Here is a 12,656-nt window from a genome sequence, read left to right as displayed (position 1 = left end):
TGGGCGGAGATGTAAAATGCACTCCGTCCTGGAGTTCCATCCCAGCGGGGATGCAGCGGGGTGCCGGGCGCTAGGGGAATGCAGCGCCCTCTCTGACCCTGCAGGAGGAGCGGCTGAAGAAGGAGCTGCGGGTCAAGCTGGAGCTGGCCAAGTTTCTTCAGGACACCATCGAGGAGATGGCCTTGAAGAACAAGGCAGCCAAGGGGAGTGCCACCAAAGACTTCTCTGCATTTTTCCAGAAGGTGCTGTGATGCTACGTCCCTGGGGTGCCAGCCCACTGGCCCCAAGTGCTGGTTGGAACCCCGGGGTGGGCCACTCTGCCTTGTCTGGGGAACGCCCCGGCTTCCCTCTTTTTTACTGTACATGACCACGAGGGTGGCGCTCCTGGCAGGTGTTGGCTGGTGCTGCAGGGCTGTCACCTGGCCCTGCCTCCACCCTGTGCAGAGGAGGTCAAGCCTACTGTCCTGAGAACATGAACCTCGTTGACATTCACAACTACTTGCCTGTGTCTCCAGACTTTGCAGCCCTGTGGGGGGCGTAGAGTTTGGCAAGAACCTAAGACCCCACAGTGGTGACAAGTCAGGGGGTTGGGTTGAGGGGAGGGGACAGACTGCTTGGGGTGGGGGGCAGAGGGCGCCCAGCTGGTTGGCGCTCTGGGGTTTGGGTCCCTGAGGGCCTCCCCCTGTAGGAGCTCGTGAGGGCAGAGCTGAGGGAGGCAAGTGCTGTCCTGGGCCGTGGGGGCTGCCAGGCCCTCCTCCTCACTCGAGGTGTGTGGCCCGAGGCTGTGGGTGACCCTGACGACGCTCCCACAGATCCGAGAGACAGGGGAGAGACCCAGCAACGAGGAGATCATGCGTTTTTCCAAACTGTTTGAGGACGAGCTGACCCTGGACAACCTCACACGGCCGCAGCTGGTGGCGCTGTGCAAGCTGCTGGAGCTGCAGTCCATCGGCACCAACAACTTCCTGCGCTTCCAGCTCACCATGCGGCTGCGCTCCATCAAGGCCGACGACAAGGTGAGCCAGCGGCGGGGCTCAGGCCAGCCCCCCGCGCTGCACCTGCATGTGCGCGTCTCCCCGGAGCAAGCACTGGGGCCACACGGTTTTAGCCGGCTTGACGGTGGGAAACATTCTGTGAAAAGTGGATTTTAATGACGGTCTGACTTTTCCTCACGTGGACGCGTCATAATTTATCAACCGTTACTTTAGCTCATCGTTGAGCTTCCCTGAACAACACTCTGATAATCCTTTAAACGTGGGTTTTTGCCCCGGATCTTTGATGAGTCCTATAAAAATGGTGACCTAGACTTGGGGTCCTGAGTCTAGGACAAGCCCTGGCCCGGAGCCAGGCTGCTCCGGAGCCGCACTGACTGCACGCCCGCCCGCCACGCGCCCGGCTGTGCTTGGCCCACGGGGCGCTCGGGCGACAGCGTTCGTTCTCTCTGTCTGTGGTGTCTGGTAGGACCCCGGTGGCTGGCCCGCTCTCTCCTGGGCCCCTCTCCGTCCCTCTTCTCACTCCCAGGCTCCCTGAGGCCTTGCACTTGCCGCGCGTGTTGCTGTCGGAACCCGCTCTGGCGGCCCTGCCCCTGAGCTGGAGGATTTAGTCCACGCGCCTTCCTGTTTGTCTCACCGAATCTCCTTTCTTCCCTTGTTTTGGATTAATCAAGTGTTCATTATTCCATCTGCCCTCCGCTAACTTGTTATTTATCTACTTTTTTAGCACTTTCTCTGGAGTTTACAACCAGAGTCTAACGTGAGGGTGAGGGAGCCGGTGCTGGCGCCTCGGGGCGTCTCAGCCGCTCTCGGCCTCTGCCCCTCTGCGCTGTCGTGCGTTTTTGCCCGCGTCACCACACATTCCGACCCCGCTCCTCCTGCCTGCGTTTCCCCAGCCACTTCCTCTCTGTGAGAAGTCCCCCGGGCCCCATTTGTGTGGCCGTCTCTCTGCCTTCCCTCTGCAGGCACTGCTAGGGGCGCAGCTCCAGGCCTGCAGGTCTTGTCTTCCTGCCCGTGAAAGATGCCGTTGAGTGGACATCGCTGGTGGGCCTGTTCTCATTCCTTCGGCGATGTCCACCTTTTCTTGTTGGGATTTCAGCGTTTTTACAATAACGTGTCTGCGCATTATGTTTACTGGTTGTGGGGCTCCCGCCGCCTCATTGAAGGCTGCTCCCCGCCGCCCACGCAGTCGGCGTCCCCCTCCCTGCTCACGGCCCCGCCACAGGGGCCCTGTCTGTGCTTTGCACCCTTCCTTTTGCTTTTCTAACCCTCTCTTCTCTTGATCTGATTCCCTTAGACTCATCTTCTGAGGCCTTAGTTTCAGTCCTAGGAATTCTGATTTGGGGTCTCTCTTTTTAAGATTTCCATTTGCAGGTAGAACTGCCCATCTTGTCCTCCAGAAGCCAGTCATTGCTGCGTTCTGTAAGGACGGAGAAGCGCTGTGTCCCTCCAGCGGAGTGGAGGCTGGGGGGCTGACACAACGTGGGCAGCCCTTGCCGGGCGTCTCTCTCAGGAGAGGCAGCCTGAGGGCAGGGCAGGCTGCCTGGGCTGAGTCCCAGCCGCTCACTCACTTTGTGACCTTTAACAGGTCATCTGACCACTCAGTGCTACAGATTCCCGTGAGGTAGGGTGGCAGCCAGACCTCTGCTGTTGAGACGGTGGAGGGGGCGTACTTCCCCTTGGACGTTAGGTAGAAACCATACATAAGAGAACTCCAAAAAGTGAAGAGAAGACCCCAGGAATGACACTGGAGGCCTTCATGCCTCACAGATCCATCCCTGGGGCCTGCATGTCAGAATTGCCGACGAGGGCAGACTTGAAAAGCCCACCGTGTGGCCAGAGGACTGGAAAGGCACTGCCTAGCAGGACAGAAGACCAGGCAGTAACTGCCCTGCTCCAGCCAGACACCACAGGGAGCACAATCTCCCCAACCCCAGCACACACACACGCACACAGATACGTAGACACACACAGTGGTGGGTGGGGGCCGAGACCTCCACTCTTGTCAGGATATGACCACGGAGATGGTATCAGGGAGGGCCGAGGGGCGCTGGGTCATTCACCCCAGCACCCCCTGCCTCTGGGGTGTTCAGTAGAGACCAGCAGGGAGCCTGGACCGCCACCCCCACCTGCCAGTCGCAGCACTCTCTGCACTTCCTGCTGGAGTGGTGCCAGGAGGGGCCAGTGGCAAGTTTTCCCGGTTCTCCCAGCCAGGGAGGCATGCAGAGCCTAGCGAGGGGCCCAAACTCCACCCACCCCTCCCACCAGAGACGCAAGTACCCTCCCCGTCCTGGCCCCCGGGCTGGGGCTCAGTGGAGGCTGCATGGGAAACCTGGCAGAACAGGGCAGAGTCCCACCTGTTCCCAAACCGCCTGGGGTGTAATTTATGGGTGTAACTGAGTGATGTGACCCAGAGCTCAGTGCCATCAGAAGGAACTGAGCTCACAGCACCCCTAAGAACGAGGCATGGCATCCACGCAGGGCCCTCCAAGACCTCAGCACCCTTGGGGACCAGGAAGTGGGAGGGAGGGAGGAAGTAGGACTCAGCGTTATCACCGGTGTTCAGCGCTGAGTGCACCTGCGGAGCGGACTGGAGTGGGCGGGGGGAGCTGGCTCAGATAGGAGGTGGAAGCGAGATCCAGGCTCCCGTGACGGGACACCCAGACGGCCAGTTTCCTGTTGAATACCCTCCTCACACTAAGAACGAGCAGGGCCCCAGAGTCGGTCAGCGGGGGCAGCGCCGAGACCACATCGAGAAGGTGTGTCATTTCAACCCTTGGCTGCCTCCCAAATTCAGTAAAAGATGTAAATCCACAGATTCAAGACCCTGAGTGAACCTTGGGCAGGACACACCCAGAGAGATCCACACCAAGACAGACTGACAGACTCCAAGGACAGGAGCCATTTGAAAGCAGTGGGCGAGAACAGCGTCTCACCTGCAGGAGAGGCAGTTCAGTGATGGTGCGTTTTCTCATCAGAAACCTTGGAGGCCGAAATGAAGTGGGAAGTACTTTTCACGTGCTGAGGAAAAGAGAGCTGTCGGCTTAATCCTGTATCCAGCAAAAATAGAACAGTTTTTAAAAATTTAAAAACAGGAATGGGGGGACGTCAAGGTGTCCTGAGATGAAGGGAAGCTGAGACAATGTGTCGCATGAGGGCCTCTGCACAAAAGGAGGAAGGTGACCCGCAGCAGACCTTCCATCCCCTCACTGGTCTCCTGAGCAAGTGTAACGGTGGCCCTGAACCACATAGCTCGGGCGGGGAGGGGGCGTTCAGATGGGACGCCAGTTGGGGGCGGGGGCTCCTCCGCTTCTCTCCGAGACGCTGTACGAGTGCCTGGGGCGCCTGGAGCAGCCACGGAAGTGCGTGTTGGGAGACGTGCTCAGGAGAGCGCGAGACGAGTCCCAGCGGGGCCCCCCACGCCACAGGGAGTGGGGAGGAGAAGATGGGCAAGAAGCGGCTTTTCCATTGCAGCCTGAACTGCCCAGGTGTCCTGCAGTGGGCAGGCGGTTATGCCCCACACAGTGCGCTCCTGCTGAAAAGGGATGGCTGCTTGATACACACAACTCGCGTGCATCTTCAAGGAGCCCCTGAAGTTGTGTGCTCTGCGGTCCCATCCATGTAACACTCTTCAGAGCTAGACGTGAAGAGTAGATGGTGGTCCCCAGGGCTCAGAAGGGGTGACTGCGAGGGTGTCTGAGGTCCTCGTAGGGGTGGAGGTGTCACGTCCTGGTTGTGGTTTGACTGCGTAGCATGTGAGATGTCACTGCTGTGCGGCTGCATGTCTGTCAGAACTGGAAGATGGCTGAGGGGGTCCCAGCGGCCGGAGGAGGGGGCACCATTGCTCTCTGCTCCTCTCTCCTCGTCAGTCCCTCACGGCCTCCCTGCAGCGCTGAGCTCCATGTCCTCTGTCTCTGGGACTCCTGTTTGCCTTCCCACTTGTGTCCCCGTGACCTCAGGCTGAGGAGGAGGGGAGGGTTGAGAGACGTCCTCGGAGTGACGGGACCACCCTGGTCCCCGTCCTCCTCGCCTGTCCTGCGAACATGGAGGATGAAGGGCCCTTCCCTGTCTGTGGCATAGAGAGTGGTGCCTGGGCAGGGATGGTCCTGGCCATTGACCCCAGGGTCCCCACCCTCTGCAGAGGGGTCTGGTCACCACTGCACCGGACCTGGGGCCGTGGTGTCGTGGTTGATCTTGTGCTTGCGAAGCATGTTAGGAAAGTGGCACAGTTAGACACTTAGCTCCCAAGTGTGTTAACGTAAGGGCGCAGACCTACAATGACCCTTCAGGCGGTGATCAGCAACTTTCTTTGACAGCTGATCGCTGAGGAGGGAGTGGACAGCCTCAACGTCAAGGAGCTGCAGGCAGCATGTCGGGCACGAGGCATGCGGGCCCTGGGTGTCACGGAGGACCGTCTGCAGGAGCAGCTGAAGCAGGTGCGTTGGAGGAGGGGCTTCGGCTGCCCCCTGGGGGTGAGGCCTGTGCACACTTGCCCCGGGTTCTCATTGCCTCACCTGCTCTTGGCGGTGTCCCTTCACCTTGCCGTCCCCTCCTCCCGATCTTCTGTGGACAGATGAAGACTTGGGTCACCCTCCTTTGAGATATCTGACGCTCTCAGAGCGTTTGGGGAACCGGGACCCAGGCCAGCCTGACCGCCTAAGCTCCTGCCGTCGGCAGCTCAGGTGGGAGCCGCAGGCCCTTCTCTGGTTACATTACCCTCTTAAGAGTTCCTTCTCATCTTTTGTCCTGCATCACAGTCTCCAAACATTGTCATGGTCTTTGTCAGTTTGAACAGAGTCTCCATGTCACTGAAATATCCTAAAACAGTGCCTGGCCCCTGGTAGTTGTGCATCTGAGTGAATTCACAAGTTCCTCCTTTGACGTCTCTGTGCCATTTTTAAGTGATGAACTTTGGGAACAGAACCTGGTCGTCTTGCTCAGTGTTTTCTGAGCCCTTGGCCTCACTGCTGGGGCATCTCCTGCCAGCTCAAGGGAGGGGGGCAGCAGGTCATTAAGTGCAGCCGTAAATAGGCCTTTCAGAGGCAGGGTGCCTTTTTCTTGGGAGAACTCGCTCCGATGACTCAGTAGATCTGTCTTCTCGGGTGCTGATGTGGTTGTTGCTGCCAGTCTCCTCCTCCCCGCCCCCACACAAGGCAGAGCAGAGAGGAGAGTTCTGGGCCAACCCCACACTTCCACCCTGGGTCCTGGGAGGTGTGGGCGAGCCAAGGCCGGCGGGTGAGTCTGGGGCCTGAACTCCCCAATTCCAGTGGCTGGAGCTGCACCTGCACCAGGAGATTCCGACATCCCTGCTCATCCTGTCCCGGGCCATGTACCTTCCCGACACCCTCTCACCTGCCGACCAACTCAAGTCCACACTGCAGACCCTCCCAGAGATTGTGGTGCGTATCGCCAGAGGCCCCTTCTGCTGCCGACTCTGAGGGGCCTCCCGCCTCAGGCCCCCTGGGCCGAGACCCACCGCTTACTCTCCTGCCCCTTCTCGCCAGTCCTTCCTCTGCACGTCAGGGGCTCCCGGGCCCTTGGGTTCTAGCAGGGCCCTCTCCTGTGGAGCAAACCCGGGCAGACGTGGGTAGGGGCGGGGGCCGAGGGGCTGCTCTGGCGGGGTCGTGCTCGCTCACAGGTGCCCCCTCCCCTCAGGCAAAGGAAGCCCAGGTGAAAGTGGCCGCGGTGGAGGGCGAGCAGGTGGACAACAAGGCAAAGCTGGAGGCCACGCTGCGGGAGGAGGAGGCCCTCCGGCAGGAGCACCAGGAGAGGGAGCTGCAGAGGCTCTCCCAGGCCGCGGTGAGCAGGGTGCGGGGCTCGGGAGGCTGGGGGCGGCGGGTTCCCTGGCGGCCAGGCTGTGAGTCCCATGCTGGCTATCGGTTCTGGCGCCAGTCAGGGCCGGCGGCCAGCCCGGCCCATGGGCAGAGGGTGTCTGCAGTGCCCACACCCACGCAGCAGTGACTCCACCAGCCTGGCAGCCAGGGACATTCCTCCAGGAGCGGCCTGAAGCCGACGTGAGATGCTCGGGCACTTCACAACGGGGCTGCCTGCAGGAGCGCAGGTGGAGGGTCTGGCGGTGGAACCTGGTGGAGGCAGGCGCCCGCCACCCACTGGTGGGGTGCCGCAGACCTGGACCCTCGAGTAGCGGGCAGGTGGCCCAAGCGTGCCCTCCGGCAGCGGCTCGTCTGTGCGGGCATGGAGGCCCCGGAAGGTGGCTGGCCCCGAGGTGCTGAGCCGGCAGCAGCCTTGCGTTTCAGAAGGAAGCGGAGCCCGAAGTGATGGCAGAAGCTGCCTCGGGGAGGCCCGGGGCTGAGCTGCAGCCAGAAGTGCCTGATGTGATCTTGCCATCAGAGGCCCTGAAGGACACCGCCCCCATCCTGGAAGGCCTGAAGGTAACGGTGCACACACGCCAGAGGGAGCAGTGTTGGAGCCTTGCTGGAGGGCCAGAAGGGCCCGGCTTGGAGGGCGGGGGCTCCTGAGGAAAAGGGTCCAGAAGGCCACAGCCTGGCTGCCCAGGGCGACAGTGGACAGCCTTGGGACCAGGGGAGTCCGCAGGTCGGAGCCATTCCTGGGAGGCCGGATGTGAGAAGGGTGAGCTGGCCGTGGGCCCAAGGGCCTGAAGGTGAGGGGCCTGCTCCGGCCCCAGACCCTCTGGACTCCGCATGGCCGGGCACCCAGGGAGGAGAGGCGGGTGCGGTCCCTCCCAGAGGCCCGCTTTGCCGTCACCTCCCTGACACCCTGCACTTGGGAGCCTGATGTGCTGTGTGCCCAGGGGTGCTGGCCCAGGGTGTGCGATGGGTGGAGGAGGTCTTTACCGGACAGATGGCTTCGTCAGTTTGGCGGCTGGAGTAGGAGGGAGGAACCAGCATGGCAGATTCATGTATGGGGCGTCTCAGTGAGGTCGCGAGGGGCGGGGCCTCCGCATTCAGAGGTCAGAGGAGTCAAGGCCTTGAAACGGCAGCCTATGAGGCGGAGTCGTGGGCTCTGTCAGGTGTGCAGAGGGCCAGGCGGTGCGGCCTGAGGACGAGCCTGCTGGGCAGTGTGGGGTCGTCAGCAGTGCAGGGGAGGTAGAGGGAAGAGTCCCATGTGGAGTCCCAGGGAGGAGCCAGGAGGGAGGGCCCTGGGAGAGGGTGGTGGGGAGGGCTAGGCCTCGGGGAGGAGCCAGACCGTTCCTGTGAGGAGAAGGCACGAAGTGTCAGCACCAGGGCCCTTGCAGAAGCAGGCTGTGGACTGCAGGGGCAGCATCCGGGGTCGGGCACCACTTGGGATAAGCCCGTGTGCCTCTGCTTCCCCTGATGAGGGCCCCGGGGAGGGTCATTTTGAAGGCGGTGCAGGGCTCGGGCTGGGAAGCCGTTCAGAGGTACAGCCTGGTGGAGCCCATGGAGTGTGGCTCTGGGAGAAGGGACCATCTGGAGGCCATGGGGCCGGGATGGCTGGCTGTCTTCGTGGAAATGAATACATCCCGTTTCCAGTGGATTAAAGACTTAGATGTGAATGGACGTTTAAACTCTCTTATGAACTAAGGATTGCCGAGGATCTCTTAGCAAGAAGCACAAACTTTTAAAAACTTACAACGAAGAACCTTGGTTCGTTGGAAAGGTGCTGCAGAGAGTGGGGCACCACCGTGTCCTGCCAGCAGTGCAGGCTTGGGTCGTGTCGGTATTTACCATCTGCTTGGACAGAGACCCTGAATAGCTCTAGGAAACTGAGCTTGTAGCAGGAAACCTCTGCACGGGGACGCCCCAGATCCATATGGCTTCACTGGTGAAGCTACTGGGGAGTCCAGACACGTGAGGAATAAATCCTCCCTGTGCTGCTCAGACTCCTGGCAGAAAGCTGAGGGAGAGCACATTCTGAAATGAGCATCACCTGAGGCCAAAACCAGGTAGAGACGAGAAGCCGCAGACCAGTGTCTTTCAGAAACACAGATGTAAAAATCCTTATCAGACTTCTCCTAAATGAAATGCAGCTCTCTTGTGGAAAGGACAATACGTCATGGCCTCGTGGGGTTTGTCCACGGAATACAAAAAGATCAGTCAGTGTAACGACCACAGTACGGACTGAAGAGAAGGCGCGTGTGAGCACCTGAGTAGACGCACAGAGCATGATGGAGCCCTGTGTCTGTCTCGCCAAGGGGGCTTCCCAGCGGGTCGGTGGGAGGGACAGCAAGCCTCTGGAGGAGCGCCTGCGGACGACGACCCCTGGCGGAGCAGCGCGGGCAGGGCAGCGCTCTCACCGCCTCTGCTCAGCACGGGGCGGGGTTCTGGCCACAGCGACTGGATGAGGAGGAAGTAAGATGGCGCAGGTCAGAAGGGAAGGAGGAGACCTAATCGGCCCTCCCCCGACCACGGAGGACAAGGAGAGAGGAGGGAGTGCAGCTGTCTGTTCACAGGTGACCTGAGCGTCTGCAAGTTAGTTGTGCTCCTCTGTGCTCGGGGAACAATCAGAAATTGGAGATTTTAAGAGTACATCATACAGAAGCACCCCCAAAATGAACTGCTTCGGGGTAAACTTGAATGTAGACACGCAAGGCTGCATGCACTGAAGTGCCACGAGGGGCGCTGAGATGAAGAAGCAGACCCGCGGAGAGGTTCCCTGCGCTCACGGATGCGAAGACTCGGCGTCGGTGAGGCGCGCGTTCTCTCCTGCGGGTCTCTGGGCTGAGATCCTCCGCATCCCAGCAGGCTTTGTTGCTGAAACTGACAAACTTACTCTAAAATTCAGATGGAAATTTGAAGGACCCAGAAGAGCTGAGACAGTGGACAAGCAGGTCTGGTAGATGCCCTGGGTGCAGCCGTACTTGGCAGTGGGAGGGACACGCTGTCACGTGGGTGAACCTGAGGGAGGGAGGGTGGGGTAGGGCCCCTACCCTGTGACGCCTTTTGTCAAAAGTTCTAGCAGACTGACAGACCTGTCGTGACGGGAGACAAGTCAGCGGCGGGGGTGGGGTTTGGGGCCTGAGGAAACGTTTGGGGTGACCGATGTTCTCTGTCGGGCGGTGATGGCTTAGGGGAGTACACATCTGTCAGACACACCACGCTGGGGCAGTCTGGTGCCGGAGGGCACCTCAAAGAGTGGAGACGGCGCCCGCTGGCCTCGCCGGGGCCTGAGCCTCTGTCGTGTGCGACGTGAACCTGCAGGACGCATAGGAAGGTGCTAGCCCTCAGGGCCCAGCCTGTTACTTCCGTTCATCTGGATTTTTGGGTTGCTTGTTTGTTTTCTTTCCAGGAAGAGGAAATAACTCAGGAGGAAATTGACATACTCAGTGACGCCTGCTCAAAACTGAAGGAGCAGAAGAAATCCCTGACAAAGGAGAAGGAAGAGCTGGAGCTGCTGAAGGAGGACGTCCAGGACTACAGTGAGGTGGGCGGGAGCGGTGGCGGGACGGGGCTGGGGCTGCAGCAGAGTAAAACCAGGCTTCGTCAGGCCCCGATAATTCAGTAATACCACCATCCAGTATTGGATAAACTGGCCAGACGGCCTCTGGGGAGAAAACTGAATTTAAGTGAATCTTATTTAATAGGTTTTCCACTCATTCCAGGGAGTCACTGTTCTCCTGGAATGCTGGCCATTAGCCATTGTAGATGACAAGCATTTCTTTGTTGCTTTAAGGCAGTCTTTTTACAACTGAATAATTTCATTAGGACTTGCAGGAGATCAAGAAGGAACTTTCAAAGACTGGCAAAGAGATATATGTGGAAGAGTCTAAGGCCAGCAAGAGGCTGACAAGGAGGGTGCAGCAGATGATCGGCCAGATCGACAGCCTGCTCTTGCGGCTGGAGGCCGACCAGAGGGCTGGCAAGCTGAGCCCAGCCTCCGAGGGCGCAGCTGCGGGGTGAGCGTGGGCCTGGGGCCTGGGAGGCCAGGGCCTTTCTAACCCCCGAGCACACTTTTCAGCCTTGCTGACCACCGCCCCTCACCTCCGACCCGTCAGTTTCAGCCAGAAGCCCAGCAGGCCTCGTCAGCCCCCACGGCCCCACAGAGGTTTCACCAAAGTGGCCCCGAGGCCCGTGTCCGGGCTCTCGCACGCCGAGCGCCGTCAGCTCTCATCTGCAGGACCACACTTACGGCCTGCCTGCTCTCTGTGTGCACCCTAGCCCACACCTCTGTCCAGGCTGCTGGCAGGCTGGTCCCCCCCAGAATGTACTAGGATCTTGGCTCCCCATGGCCTCTCCCTGCCCCTTCTTCCCATGGCCCTCCCCTTTCCTCCAGCCTCAGCCACACTGGGTTCCTGTTTCCTCATCATCAGGGCCTCTCCTGCCTCCTCCCTCTTGCTGAACCCCCATATACGCAGGCACTCAATGATGACCCCCGTGCGGGGGCTGGCTCTGCATTGGGTGTCCCATGGCCGGCAAGGGCCAGCACCGCGTGAGTGGCCGCCGGGTGAGTGAGATGTCCCCCAGGGGCAGCAGCGAAGCCCAGCACTCCTGTGGCCCCTGTCTGCTGCGGGGTAGGCGGGCAGGCTGCAGCCCCCCCCCCGCCCCAGCTGAGGTCCCTCCCAAGGGACTGCATTTCTCATGCTGGATTTCAAAAAACAGAAAGTCAAAACAAACAAAAAAACTAAAGGGTGCTCTTTTATTAGATTTGTGGCAGGTTGAGTAATAAGGAATTAAGTCGTCATTTCGTTAAAATTGAGAGATGATGTAATGCATATGTAAGAGCTTTCTGAAGGGTTTTTTGGGCTTTTAAACAGCTTGTTTTTTTCAGTTTTTTATTTTATTTGTTTAGTCATTAACTTTATTTTATTTTATTTTGGAAAGGTATGATTGTATTATGTGCTCAGTGTCTGCTCTTGGGTTGACCTGCTGTGCTGTGTGGGCCTCCTCCTCCGCTGGCCAGAGGGCAGCATGGTCAGACCCGGCCCCTCCCACCCTGACCGCTGCACAGACAGGCCTGGAACCCACCCAGTAGTGGTGGGCTCCGTCCTCGTCACTGCCAGAGAGGCAGGGCCCGCTCAGGGGCCATGCCCACACACACAGGAGACCCTGGACAGAGTGATGGCTTCTCTTTTTGTGTTCAAGTTGGCTGGGTGCCCCCAAGGGAAGAGGCGAGGTGGCTCTGGAGGGAGGGGCTGCCGGGGTCCGGGCTGACCCGGGGAGGCTCTGGGTGTCGCCCGCTGTGCCATGTGCCGGCCCTGTCCCCCTAGGGAGACGGTCATCAGCATCGCTGAGCTCATTAGTGCCATGAAGCAGATCAAGCACATTCCAGAAGGCAAGCTCATGAGCTTGGCCTCAGCGCTGGATGAGAACAAGGATGGCAAGGTCAACATCGACGACCTGGTCAAGGTGCGCAGGGCTCTCTGGGGGCATCTTCCCCACCGGGCCACCCCCGGGGCCTGGTCTGTGCAGGGACTGCAGTGGGAGGGCCCTGGCTGGGTCTGGGAGGCATGGGGGGTGGGGGGGGACGCCCCCGGAAAGGAGACGGGCTTCAGGACCCCTGGTGGTGAGTGGTCGGCGTGGGGGCCACCTGAGGCCTCAGAGGGTCCCTGGTCGAGAGCTTGGGCAGCCCTGGAGACCTGGAAAGGGGGGTTCCACCCTTGTAAGGAAGGCTGTGGGTTCCGGCGTTTCTGAGACGAGAGCACCTTCTCAGGCTCCTGAACACCTGGCTAGTTGGTGACTTTTCATACATTTAAAGGAGCACCAGCCAACTTTGGCTCCGTTGAAA

The 12,656-nt window shown here is 59.9% G+C and overlaps 1 protein-coding gene across 5 annotated transcripts in view; it reads left to right on the top strand.

Annotated features, from left to right (window-relative positions):
• LETM1 (leucine zipper and EF-hand containing transmembrane protein 1) overlaps nt 1-12,656 on the top strand; it is a 34,122-nt gene that overhangs the window by 18,382 nt on the left and 3,084 nt on the right. For 3 of the 5 annotated variants that reach the window (XM_032492506.1, XM_032492518.1, XM_032492527.1), the window contains 9 exons: nt 105-242; nt 813-1,016; nt 5,309-5,428; nt 6,260-6,391; nt 6,648-6,791; nt 7,250-7,384; nt 10,221-10,355; nt 10,637-10,827; nt 12,139-12,277. In XM_032492506.1, coding sequence (XP_032348397.1) covers nt 105-242; nt 813-1,016; nt 5,309-5,428; nt 6,260-6,391; nt 6,648-6,791; nt 7,250-7,384; nt 10,221-10,355; nt 10,637-10,827; nt 12,139-12,277 — 1,338 coding nt within the window. The remainder of the gene's footprint in view (nt 1-104; nt 243-812; nt 1,017-5,308; nt 5,429-6,259; nt 6,392-6,647; nt 6,792-7,249; nt 7,385-10,220; nt 10,356-10,636; nt 10,828-12,138; nt 12,278-12,656) is intronic. The other 2 variants (XM_032492511.1, XM_032492514.1) reach the window with 2 other exon arrangements.

The sequence above is a fragment of the Camelus ferus genome, chromosome 2 (assembly GCF_009834535.1).
Source record: "Camelus ferus isolate YT-003-E chromosome 2, BCGSAC_Cfer_1.0, whole genome shotgun sequence".
Lineage (NCBI taxonomy): Eukaryota > Metazoa > Chordata > Mammalia > Artiodactyla > Camelidae > Camelus > Camelus ferus.
Note: the sequence above shows the minus strand (reverse complement) of the source record. Positions and strands in the feature narration are given on the sequence as shown.